At 49.4% G+C, this 13169-nt stretch overlaps 1 protein-coding gene across 1 annotated transcript in view; it reads right to left on the bottom strand.

The window, feature by feature from the left end:
* Window positions 1-885: 885 nt before the first annotated feature.
* Window positions 886-13169, bottom strand: part of PRKD2 (protein kinase D2) — a 36834-nt gene continuing 24550 nt past the window's right edge. Inside the window, exons 15-18 of the mRNA XM_007942887.1 lie at window positions 8785-8883; window positions 3967-4234; window positions 1347-1432; window positions 886-1098 (exon numbers count right to left, since the gene is read on the bottom strand). Of these exons, the coding sequence (XP_007941078.1) occupies window positions 886-1098; window positions 1347-1432; window positions 3967-4234; window positions 8785-8883 (666 nt within the window). The remainder of the gene's footprint in view (window positions 1099-1346; window positions 1433-3966; window positions 4235-8784; window positions 8884-13169) is intronic.

Below are 13169 nucleotides of genomic sequence, written 5' to 3'. Positions count from 1 at the left end.
AAAAAAAAAAAATTAATCTCAGCAAGCTATGAGATTACTTGGTTTTCTCCAAATCCTCCTCCCTCTCTGGTCATCATTTCTCCATTTCCTCCCTTTCTAATTCCTCTTGTCTCCTTACACCACCTCCATACTTTCATCTTGTCTAGTGTTCCCTTATGAGCCCTGGTGATGCAGAGGTTAAACGCCAGGATGCTTAATGCAAGGCCAGCAGTTTGAACCCACCAGCCACTGTGAAGAAGAACGATTCCATAAAAAATCCTGTCTTGGAAGCCCCACGGGGCAGTTCTACTAGGGTCCCTCTGAGTTAGAATCAACTTGACAGCAGTGGGTTTGTTTTCTGGTTAGTGTTCCCTTCCTCAAGGAGACAGACTGACAACAGTGGCTGCAACAATGGGTTCAAACATAGCAAGGCTACTATGAGTGGGAACCGACTCAGTGACACCTACCCCCCTCCCCATGGCAGTCCTCCCTGCTCACCTCTGCCTCCAGGCAGCTCTCCCTAACTCTTCACCCCACCCTGTTAACTCCCCCAGTTAGGCCTCCTTCCAAAATTCCTCTTCCTTCAATCCTCCTCCCCCTACTTCCCACCCTCCCTTCTTTCCAGGTGAGCTCCGTCTTGGGGAAGGAACAGACTGATTCAAAGAGTATTGCGGGGGCACTGGCCAAAGCCACCCGGTGAAAGATGAGTCCGTTTTAATTACAGGGAGGGGCCTTTGGAAATGTCCCCGTAAGCCTCCTCCCCATGCCTCCACCTCCCCTCACCCCTAGAGCGTGTCCCTTCCAGTTGGGATAGGAAGCCTCTTCCCCTAGAATCCAGGTGCAAAGCAAATCCCTGAAGGTGGGAGGGCAGCGGTGGAGGGGCATCCAGGGTGGGAGCACAAGCCCTCAGAGGACGCTGACGCGCTCGGCTAGTCCCTGCATCTCGTAGTCTTGCGGAGAGAGGATGCCACCAAGCTCCGCATCTGCAGGGAGGCCAGACCCACGCTGTGAGCGCTCGATGATGAACTGCTCCCAGCGGGCGTCGTCGCTCTCGTGCGTGATGTACCGCTCGCCCATCTTCCCCTCCAGCTCTCGGAGATCCAGCCAAGTCTGATACTCCTGTGCCCGGAACAACAAGCATTAGTGTGGGGGCAGCAGGAACGACCCTGCCCTGCCAGTGTGTGCATTCAATTGGCAGCTGGTACTCAGGAAGATGAAGCCACACCCTTCCCAAGCCACCCAGCCAAGAGAATTAGCCCCACCCCCCCACAGCCCAACCAATGGGACACTCGCCTGCTCGGCCAATCAGATCTAGCCCTATCCCTTTTGCTAATCCAGCCAATGGGCAGCCCGGCCCCTTGCATCACCTGTAACCAAGGGTGACTGAGAGACTTGTCCACGCTATAACGCTTGCGCATCTTCACCTGCAGCAGGTTGTTGATGAGGTCGATGGCTGCAGCAGAGACATAGCTTAATTCCTGAAGTGTGAGGGGATGCCCCTCCTCCGCCCAGCCCACCTGCCAGCCATCAAAGCCTTCTGTATAGTTCCAGAAGGCTGGGAAGCCTCACCCCCACCAGTCATCACTCACTCACCTCCCTCATCCAATCACAAACCTGTTTCTTGTCCTCAAGCTCATACAGGCACTAGCTCCTAACACCTCTTCACCAATTCTCTGCCTCGAGTTACCCCGTTCCTATGTTACTGTTGAGCTGGATTCTGTTCCCCAAAAATGTGTTCTAAATCCTAGTCCCTGTGCCCCTGGTTAGAATCCCATTTGGGAATAGGTTGTCTGTTATGTTAATGACAGTGTGTTTGAGTCCATCTCTTTTGAGATACAAAAGAGATTAAACAAGCATTTAGAGAAGCAGAGATGGGAGGAGAGAGATCCCAGCGACATGAACATTGCCCGGGAGGAGAAGTTCAAAAGAGGCAAGACCTTCATCCACAGCCTACAGAGAGAGTACGAGTGAGCCTACCCCTAGAGCTGGCACCCAGAATTTGGACTTCTAGCCTCCTAAACCGTGGGACAATCAAATTTCTGTTTGTGAAAGCCACCACTTGTGGTATTTGTTATACCAGCACTAGAGAACTAAACCAGTTATCTTCAGAATTTCTGTCATAAACAGACAACTACCTATACCATTCTTTACTTAATCATCATCATCTTGTTGTTCTCACGTGCAGTGTGATGCCTCGTGTACACAACAGAACTGAGTTCCATAGGGTCTTCAAGGCCGTGACCTATCAAAAGCAGCTCACGGTAGGCCTGTCTTACGAGGTGCCTCTGGTGGGTTCGAACTGTAAACTTTCACATCTTAACAGTCAAGCACGTAACTGTTTGCACCACCCAGGGATACCTAATATTCTTCTTTAATCAAACTAATTTATCCAAGATACAATGTTAAATGGGCAAAGCAAGTTGGAGAACAGCATGCAGTATGTTGTCTTCTGTGTAACAAAAGGAACTAAAAATATAATCACATGCTTGCTTGCAAAGAGTCCCTGGTGGTGCTCAAATGCTACTTGAAAGGCTGGCAGTTGCAACCCACCCAATGATCCGTGGACAAAAGACCTGGTGATCGGCTTCCGAAAAGATGACAACCGAGAAATCCCTATGGAACAGTTCTGCTCTGTAACACATGGCATTGCCGTGAGTCAGTAACAACTTGATGACATTGTTTTGTTGTTGATTTGCCTGCACATATGTAAAATCTCAGGAGAACAGGAAACTCATAATAGCCACAGTCTTTGGGACAAACAGCAAAACAGCAGACAAAGAAGTGAGGCTTTCGCCTCTGGCTGTATTCCTTAACCTTCCACCCTAAGGCTTCAGGACATTACTCTCACAGGCAGGTCTCCTCTCCTCTGCCATCTCCAGAAAGGCCCAAGTGACGTGGCCTAGCGCCACAACTTGATCACGCTTTCGACGCCAAAGCCCCTGGGTGCAGCGACTCAATGCCTGCCTGGCTCCCAGCACCCTTCTTCTAGCACAGCAGTCACACACTCCTTCTTTCCTTCCACCAACTCCCAGGCTGTGACAGCCTCAGGACCCCAGGGCGCCTTCCTTTTAAGCTTCAAGTCCAGCTCCTCCTCTGGCCCTGCCCCTAGATGGGACGTCTTCTTCATGGGCCCCGCCCCTAGATCAGCCCTCTTCATCACTGGCCCTGCCCCTAGACCAGCCCTCTGTCACTGACCCCACCCCTAGACCAGCCCTCTCCACCACTGACACCGCCCCTAGACCAGCCCTCTCCATCTCTGGCCTCATCCAGGGCTCCACAACTTTCAGTGTTCTGGCCAAACCTCCACCCTAGTTACTCATAGCTCCTGCACCCAGCTCATAGCCAAGCCCTTGATCTTCCTACCTTGTCCCTGGCACCTCTGCTTCTGAAGGGCCCGTCCTTTTGTGATCGTGATCATAAATTATCCCAAAGATTCCAGGCCTAACCCTTGTGAGGGTCCACCTTTTCTCCTCCCTATCCCAGACCTTTGTCCTCTTCAGGTCCAGCCCCTCTCCTGGTGCCCCCCGAGTCTCACCAGTCCCTGAGCGCTTCTGTTGTTGTTGTTATTTGCCATCGAGTCGGCCACGACTCATAGCGACCCCTCCTTGGTTCTCTGAGGCAGTATCACTACGGAAGTAGGAATGCCCAACCTTCCTTCCGAGGAGTGGCTTGTGGGTTTGAACCGCCAGCCTTCTGGTTAGCAGTCAAGTGCCTTAGGCACTATGCTACCAGAGCTCCTTCTAGAGCAGTTAGTTTCCAACTCACATAATCTAGTCTCAGCACCAGTCTCTGCACCCCTGGTTTTATACAAGTTCCTAAGCCCTGACCCCAGGTTTCTAGGCCCAGAAAGCTTGTCATGTACAGGACTGCCATCATGGCCCCGCCCTGCTAGGCTCCACCCCCAAGCTTGTCTCTGATAGGCTGTTATAGAGCCCACCCGGTCTGGCCTTGCCTCCCTCTGGGGAGCCATGCCCCCGCCTGGCTAACCTCCCTTGGAGATGTGGCTCCACGGGCTGGGTGGGTACATGAAGGCAGCGTTCTGGATCTGGTCATTGATGTCCTCGTCCTCGTTGAACGGGAACGTGCCGCTGAGGCTGACGTACATGATTACGCCCACCGACCACATGTCCAGCGAGCGGTTGTAGCCCTGGTTGAGCAGCACCTCGGGCGCCAGGTAGGCAGGCGTGCCCACCACCGAGCGCCGGAAGGACTTCTCCCCGATGATGCGCGCGAAGCCGAAGTCGCACAGCTTCACCTGTGGAGGGTGGAGGGAAGCAAGTCTGAGGGGGGCTGTGAGGCCATCTCCGTCACCCCCTCTGCGGCATTCCAGAGAAAAAGCAGAGCTGCCGTTACAAATACTGGTTCGAATCCCGGCTCCTCCACTCGCTAGCTGAGTGACCCTGGGCTAGTGACTTCCCCTCTCTGTGCTGTTTCCTCAGCTATATACAGGAAGAGCAAAACAGCACCTACCTCAAAGGCTGGTCTGAGGACGAAATGAATCAAACCATCAAAAGCTCATTTAAAAAAGAAAAGAAAAAACCTCTGGCATTGAGTCGAATTGACTCATAGTGACCCCTCCTTGGGTTTCTGAGGTGGTATCTCTATGGACGTAGATTGCCCAACCCTCCTTCCCAGGAGTGGCTGATGGGTTTGAACTGCCAGCCTCCTGGTTAGCAGTTAAGTGACTTAGGCACTATGCACCAGAGCTCCTGCTTTGAATCAAAAGCTCATAGGACAAATGAATCTAGCATACAGGGAGCTCTCAGGCAGGGCTACCAGGGCGATACCTCTGCCACCCAAACACTTCCTCTTAACCTCCCTGTGCCTCCGTTTCCTCTTTTGTACAAGAAAGATCCTAACAGGCCAACCTTAAAGGGTGGTTGTATGTCTTGAGAGTAAACGCACGTAGTGTTAGTGCCTGGAACAGTGAGCCTGTAACCTCAGGCGAGGGACCTTCTCCAGCCCCTAGGTAGGGCTGACAGTAAACAATAGGCCTAATAAGTAAGCAAATTACATTGTATTCCATGGTATTGTTGCTGGCTGCCAGCCACTCGTCCGGACTCCTCGCGATGCCAGCCACAAAAAAATGAAACGAAACGCTGCCCAGTCCTGTACCTCCCTCTTGACTGGACCACCCTCCCTCCTGACTGGATCAGACCTCTGGCTGGAAATCATCAGCCCATTTAGAAGTCCATCTCCAGGCTTTTCTTCTTCGTCTGTCTTAGTCTGGAAGCTGAGATGAAACCTGTCCAGCATCCTAGCGACACGCAAACATCCACTCACAGACGAGTGGTTGGTGCGCCACTGGCCAAAAGCAACCCGGTCTCCCGCGTGGAAGCCAAGAACTCTACAACTGAGCCCCTTTATTAATATTTAGGGCCGTAATGCTTCATCGTGGGGGCACTGTCCTGTTCATGGCAGGAAGTCCAGCAGCATCCCTGGCCTCTACCCACTCGATGACACAGCACCCCTCCTCAGTTGTGACAACAAAAATGTCTCTAAAAACTGCCACACATCCCCTAGGAGACAAAACTGCTTTTGTCTGAAAACCATTGCTATATATGAACGCTCTTTAGGCATAAAGATGGAGCATGTCTTTGGTCAGCACAGACTCCAAAGCCCCAACATGGGGCCTGGACATAGCTGAAAACAAAGAAACAAAAAACACCACTACTATCAAATTGATTCCAAGTTGTGTCACAGATTAGAATTGCTCTGTAGGGTTCTCCTGGCAGTAATCTTTAGAGAAGCAGTTCGCCAGGCCATCTTCTTGTGGCACCTCTGGGTAGGTTTGATCTGCCAGCCTTCAGGTTAACAGCTGATCACAAATCTTGTGGACCAACCAGGGACTTTTGCTACAAAGTAGGCACATGGTAATTTTTGTTCACTGAAAATGAAAATGGACCTCCAGCTTTTCAAAGGAACCAAACCCACAGATTTGTAAAACATGGAAAATAAAGCAAACATTCCACAGTGATGTGGAAGGGCTCAATGAGACTCTGTAACTAAAGGCACCGAAACACAGACAAAACCAAACCAAACCACTTGTCCCGGAGCTGATTCCAGCCCACGGAGAACCTAGACGCTACACAGTAGAAATGCACTCCATAGGGTTTCAATGGCCGATTTTTCAGAAGTAAATCACCAGGCCTTTCTTCCAACGCATCTCAGGGTGGATTCGAACCAGCAACCTTTCAGTCAGCAGCCAAGTATTTAACCATGTGTACCACTGAGGGGCTCCTTAAACACAAAGAACTCAAAACCAGGACTATTATTGTCAACTCGAGCAGAACTGCCCCATGGGGTTTCCAAGGCTGCAATCTTTACAGAAGCAGATCGCCACATCTTTCTCCCACAGAGCAGCTGGAAGGTTTGAACTGCCAAGCTTTCAGTTAGCGGTCAAGCACCTCACCACTGTACTACTAGGCTCCCTTCCTTAAACACACACATATTAACAAAAAAACAAACTCACTGCCATGGAGTTGGATCCAACTCATAGAGACCCCTCCTTGGGTTTCTGAGGCGGTATCTCTACAGAAGTGGATTGCTCAACCTTCCTTCCGAGGACTGGCTGGTGGGTTTGAACCGCCAGCCTTAGGCATTACACCACCAGAGCTCCTCCTTAAACACAGTAAACCAAACACACTGCTGTTGAGTCAGATTCAACTCATAGCAACCCCTTATTGGTTTTCTGAGGTGGTATCACTATGGAAGTAGATTGCTCAACCTTCCTTCTGAGGACTGGCTGGTGGGTTTGAACCACCAGCCTTCTGGTTAGCAGTCAAACGCCTTAGACACTACACCACCAGAGCTCCTTTAAACACAGCAGGCACTAAATAAATCGTAATTCTCACACTCATAATTCTTGCCCAACCTAACTCTCTGCACTCAATTTAATGACTCACATGGCCACGAAGAATAAAAACTACATTTCCCAGCCTCCCTTGCAGCCAGGCATGGCCACGTGACCAAGTTCTGGCCAATGAGATATGCTATGTACACCACGTCTTCTAGTTCATCTTCCCTCGCTGGAAAGCAGACATAACAGGGAACTGTCATGAACCGTGTGGACCCAGTACCACCATAAAGAGGGCAGAACAACAATGTAGCAGGACGCAGGGTCTACAGCACCACGCAATGGCTTTTTCAGCTCCCGAATGCTTATGCTGAACTCTTGTGTGAGGAAGAAACAGCCTTCCAGTTTACTGAAGCCACCGTTACCCTGGACCTTTGTTGCAGCAGCTGAACCTACTTTTCTTCACTGACCCTTAAGCTTCTCATCCATCCTTTAAATAGAGTTACCAGTGCCCACTTAATCACGTGTAGCTAAACAGCTAACTCTTTGAAAGAGCATAATGGTTAATGCAGACATTCTTTTCTCATTAGGCTAAACTAGTAGAGGCAGACCTCCGTTTTACTGTGCTTTGCCTTACTGCATATGACAGAAACCAAAGGTTTGTGGCAAGCATGTCAGCACCGTTTTTCCAACAGCACATGCTCACTCTGTGTCTCTGTGCCCCATTTTGGTCATTCGCGCAATATGGCAAGCTTCATGTTGCTACTGCACACTTGAGTTGTTGTTGTTGTGTGCCATCGAGTAGGACCGACTCATAGCGACCCCTCCTTGGGTTTCCGAGGCAGTATCACTACGGAAGTAGATTGCCCAACCTTCCGAGCACACTTAAGAGACTACCAAATAGTGCAAACATAACTTTTCTGTGCGTCGTGAAACAAACAAACAAAAAATGTGTGACTTGCTTTGTTGGGCTATTCACCATAGTGTAGTGGTTTGGACCCTGTGGTGTAGTAAATTACATGTTGTTGTTGTTGTTATGTGCCGTCGAGTCGACCCCGACCCATAGCAACCCCTCCTTGGGTTTCCGAGGCAGTATCACTACGGAAGTAGGATTGCCCAACCTTCCTTCCGAGGAGTGGCTGGTGGGTTTGAACTGCCAGCCTTCTGATTAGCAGTCAAGTGCCTTAGGCACTATGCTACCAGAGCGCCTAGTAAATTACATAGTGTGGGTTTTCTAAGTGAAAGTCTATAAACTCCATGGTGGAATTTGCTCTGAGTAACTGAGTAGCTGCTGATTGTTAAAGTTATCCACCTGGGGTGTATTTCGGTTGGGAGCAGCACCTAGTAATTTTCTGGGAAGTTCTGTCTCTCAGGTGTATAGAATTCTGATGTTGGGACTGGTTAGTTTGGCCACTCTGCCAGGCTCAAAGGGAGCCCTCCCGGAGGCAGAAGGAGTCTCTCACTTCCAGCTGGGAGACGCAAGAGACATGTGCTGAGAAAGAGACGCGAGAGACATGCACTGCTGGGAAAGAAACACCAAAAGATGCGATCCTGGGAGAGAGACTGTTGGCTGAGAGACAGTGGGCTGAGAGAGACTGAACATGTTCCTGAACTTGAATTGCAGCCTGTTGCTTCCCTAATAAACCCCATAATCTGTGAGTTCTGTGTGGCCACAGCAGTGAATTATCGAACCCAGCAGAGAGGTGGTGGGTGCTGTGGGAGAAATGGCTGGTGTCAGGGTTGGTGAAAGGACTGGAGGGAGGCAGCATGTCTGGCCTCGCAGGGATAAGCCTTGGGCTGCTGATGGTGATTCTGTCTTCCTCTTGTGGGGTTACAGGAGGTCAGAAGATGTGGCCTCCCTGCCCCTTTGGCAGTCCCACACCTGCTGTATCTCCAAGGTCGGCCTGTGTTTGGTTCAAGGATGACACATGAACCTACATCTTAATACGCTCCTCAACCACCCCCAGTGCTGCTTGGAATTCCCAAAGCAAGGAGAGGACGGAACTGACCTGGGGAAACGGGTCGGCTGATGCCAGTAACACGTTTTCTGGCTTCAGGTCACAGTGGACGATGTTCTTGAAGTGCAGGTGTCGCAGAGCCACCAGGATCTGAGAGGAGGAGATGGGGCCAGTGAGAAAAGTGCCTGCCCTAGATCCCACCTTCAGCAGCCAGACCCCACGCCCCATCTAAGCTCTTCTCTGCAACCCTAAAGATACCCCATGGGGGCACAGGCGGGGCCAGGAGAGCACTGGAGAATGAGAACCATTTACACTGAGATGTTAGGACTTGGATGGGAATTTCTAGAAAGGCTGAACTGCAGCAGTCGGGCTGGGAAGATCTCAGAGACCCTCTAGCACGTGACACGCTGCTGATGAAAACAAGCTATCGACAGAGTAGGGGCTTTCAGGACATGCTGCTGAGTGAGTGTATGAGTCGTATTTTTAAAAACATACTTTTAAACTTTTAAAGATCTGTAATACAAAACAACGGGAGCTCCGGTAGCCTAGTGCCTAAGGCACTTGACTACTAACCAGGAGGCTGGCGGTTCAAACCCACCAGCCACTCCTCGGAAGGAGGGTTGGTCAATCTACTTCTGTAGTGATACCGCCTAGGAGGGGTCGCTGTGAGTCGGGGCTGAATCGACCGCACATAACAACAACAACGATACAAAACAACACATATACAAATAAGATCTGAATTATATCCCGAATGTAAAGTTTTTTTTGGGGGGGAGGGAAGGGGCGCGGCAGAGGTGAGGACTCCAGGGCCAGGCTGCTCCTGTGGAAAATGTAGCTTCCACATTTCACAGCCCTCTGGGTGTCAGTTTCATTCGCACCATGGGAGCAGTACCAGTCCCCACCTCCAGGGGTCACTGTCGTGTCTCCATGAGTCCATTCCTGCAAAAGTCTGGAGCACAGTGTCTGGTGCAGTGCAAACACTGTCCGTTAGTTGTTGTTGTTCTCGGCGATGGCTGTGGTTATTATTTTTGTCATAGCCTCTGCGTGAACACATTTTCAGGCGTGTCTCAGGAAAGCTTCTCCTGCTGTATCTGCTGGAGTCCTGGGTGGTGCAAATGCCTAACACCCCTGGCTGCTAACCCCAAGGTTGAAGGTTCGAGTCCACCCAGCAAGGTCTGGGGATCACCTTCTGACCCATCAACCACTGACAACCCCGTGGAGCACAGTTCTCCTCGGACACATAGTGGGTCGTCAAGAGTTGGAATCGACTCCATGGCAACTGTTCTGGCTGCATTTATTAATTCAAGAACGTTCCACGATAGCAAGGTGAAGCTAATTAAAAAACAAAAGACACAGACAGAGAAAAAAAAAAAAAAAGGTTGCCATTTGTAACCACGTATCTATGGCAATCATGATTTTCCTTGAGTCTGTGTAATTCCAGTGAGAGATATCGAATACATTAGAAGCGGAGAGTGAGGTAAGCATGCAATTCCAATCTGGGTCTCTGAGTTTAAATGTATGTGCGTATCCTCACTCTTTTCATTGGCGAAGGTTTGTAATGATGCGTTGTGCCGGCTCCTCATTCCACAGATGGGGAGACCGAGTGCCACGGGTATGTCACCATCTCCAGAGACTCTGTTTGTTGATTTGGTCTTTTGTCCCCAGTTAACACGGTGAACCAAGGGGATGGTCTGGAGACCAGATCTACCCAGGTTCGAATCTCGGTCAGACTGCTACGTAGCTGGGTGATGTCAAGCCAGAGAGTGGGACAGCACAGTGGGTGTCAGCGGCGATACCTACCTCACAGGCTGGCTGTGAGGCCTACACAAGACCGTGAGGTAAAGGGCTTAGCACGGGGCTTGGGGCTGGGGCAACCAAGAGCTTGGACAGCAGAAATCTGCAGAGAGAGAGAGACAGAGAGAGGACAACAGAACAGGCAAACACAGAAGAGAGAGAGATCAGAAAGAGAAGCTGTTTCGAATGCTGAAGGGGATCAGCCCCTCGCTCCACTGGGTGACCCTGCCTCCATCCTGTAAGCCAGGCTGACAAAGACGGGCACACTGATTGGGAGCATGAGGATGCTGGGCCTGGGTTAAGGAAGCACAGTCCAGGGGACTTTTAAAACCAACAGAGATTTTGCAGAATAAGGTGAAGTATCAGTCAGATGGGAAAATCTTTCTTGCCAGGATACAAAACCCAGAAAGGCATGAAAGGTGTAACTTTTATACTTAACATTGTAAAAGTTAAACCCTGTGTAGCAAAAAAATCCATAAACAAAGTAAAGAAGCAAACAAATGCTGGGAAGAAAAAAAAATTGAACAACCCAATGACAGGATCTAAGGTCTTTCATATACAAAGAGCTCTTATAATTCAATAGCCAAAAGAGAATGCTCCAGTTGTAAAATGCACAAAGGGCATACAAAACAAAGGTGATTAAAAATGAAATTCCAACGGCCAATGTTGCTGTTATGTGCCGTCGAGTCAGACCCGACTCATAGCGCCCCTCCTTGGGTTTCCGAGACAGTATCACTATGGAAGTAGATTGCCCCAATCTTCCTTCCGAGGAGTGGCTGGTGGGTTTGAACCACTAGTCTTCTGGTTAGCAGTCAAGTGCCTTAGGCACTATGCTACCAGGGCTCCTCCAACGGCCAATAAGCATATGAAAATATGGCCAACCACATCCATCATTTTAAAACAGAAATAAAATCACAAGAAGGCATCATTTTCTCCAACAAGAGCTACTTTTATCAAGTGTTGGTGAGGAGTGAGAAAACAGGAACGCCCGTGCCCAACTGGTGGGAGCCAAAATCAAAAAGGATTTACAGAATAAAGGCACATCTTTGAAACATTTTAAAGCACATTTTCCCAGACTCAGGAGTCAACTGCTTTGGAATTCTCCCACCAGAGCACAATGTTTGTAGATGGATGATCACAGGATGTTGTCTGCAATGGTAGCAAAACGAAAAAGACCCACATGTCCAGCAACTGGGAATTTGGTGAAATCTACTAAAGAAGACAATTCAGAAGAAGAGGCGATCTGCTAACAGTGTATGCAAGTGGGACAGCCTCCCAGATCATTGTTAACATGAAGAAAGGAAGGGCAGAACAATAGCAGTGATAGCACACCCCTATTGGGGTCTCTGTCCCCAATCACAATGCACGCACACACACATGCACACGCACACAGAAAGCAGAAAGGCTGAGTGAAACACAAACAGGTTTAGCATTACATCTTTTCCTCATTTATCAACTATCTCATTATCTGATATTTTGCATTCACAACAGCAAAAAGGCCAACTATCTGCACATACCTCTGGCAGTAAAGACTGCCCAGGGGCAAGCAAGAGTGAATTGGCTGTGAAGGTTAAGGTTAGGTGTTAATTTGGCTGGGCCACGATTCTCAGTGGTTTGGCAGTTACGTGATGATGGGACATGGCAGTTATGTAATGATGTAATCTGGCAGTCATGTGACACGTAACTGGGCAGTTTTGTGTTGATGTGTCATTCTCCTTTTTTTGCACATAATGCAGATTTTGTATAACGACCTGGTCTTTAGAACTTAACCAAGTCAGTAGCGAGGAGGAGGAGGACTGGTTAAAAGCACTGACAGTGGGTCCAACCCCACCCGCCTTGCAACCTGGGGCAAATTACTGAGTGCCTCTTGAGTCTCAGTTTCTCCAACTGTAAAGGGGAGATACTAAGGGCACATGCCACACTGACTGCTGTGAAGATCAGTGAGTTAGAACAGTGCCTGGCACAGATGGAAGAGGTAACTACAGGGAGGAAGTGGGAAGAGAGCTGTTCCATTGTAGGGAATTGCAGTCAAAGTCATGAAACAAAATGTGTATGACCTGCTGTCTGGAAAATGAATTTGCTATGTAAACTTTGACCCAAATCACACAAAAAAATTTTTTAAATAAATAAATAAATAAATAATGCCTGGATGCTATTCATGTCCAGCAACTGGGGAATTTGCATCCAGGGGCGCTGTGAGTCAGAACTGACTCCCCTGCACAAAGTCTGGTTTAGGCTTTGCCTCAGTAAAGACTGACAGCCTTGGAAACTTTGTGGTGCAGTTCCACTCTGTCCTCTAGGGGCGCTGTGAGTCAGAATCTACTCCATGGCAGTGGGTGTGGTTAGGGCTTTGTTTCTGTAAAGATTGACAGCCTAAGAAACCCTGTGGTGCAGTTCCACGCTGTCCTCTAGGGGCGCTGTGAGTCAGAATGAACTCCCCTGCAGAGGGTTTGGTCTGGGTTCTGCTTCTATAAAGATTAACAGCCTTGGAAAGGGCAGTGCCACTCTGTCACAGGAGGCTGATGTGAGTCGGACTTGACAGCACCCACCACGACCACCAACACTGCTGTTTTTTAATTATTATGTTCCGTAGTCCCTGGGTGGTGCACACATTAATGCTCTTGGCTGTTAACCATAAAGTC

This window comes from Orycteropus afer, unplaced genomic scaffold, assembly GCF_000298275.1.
Source record: "Orycteropus afer afer isolate SDZICR_OR568_19922 unplaced genomic scaffold, OryAfe1.0 scaffold00099, whole genome shotgun sequence".
Lineage (NCBI taxonomy): Eukaryota > Metazoa > Chordata > Mammalia > Tubulidentata > Orycteropodidae > Orycteropus > Orycteropus afer.
This window is presented reverse-complemented; position numbering and strand designations above follow the sequence as displayed.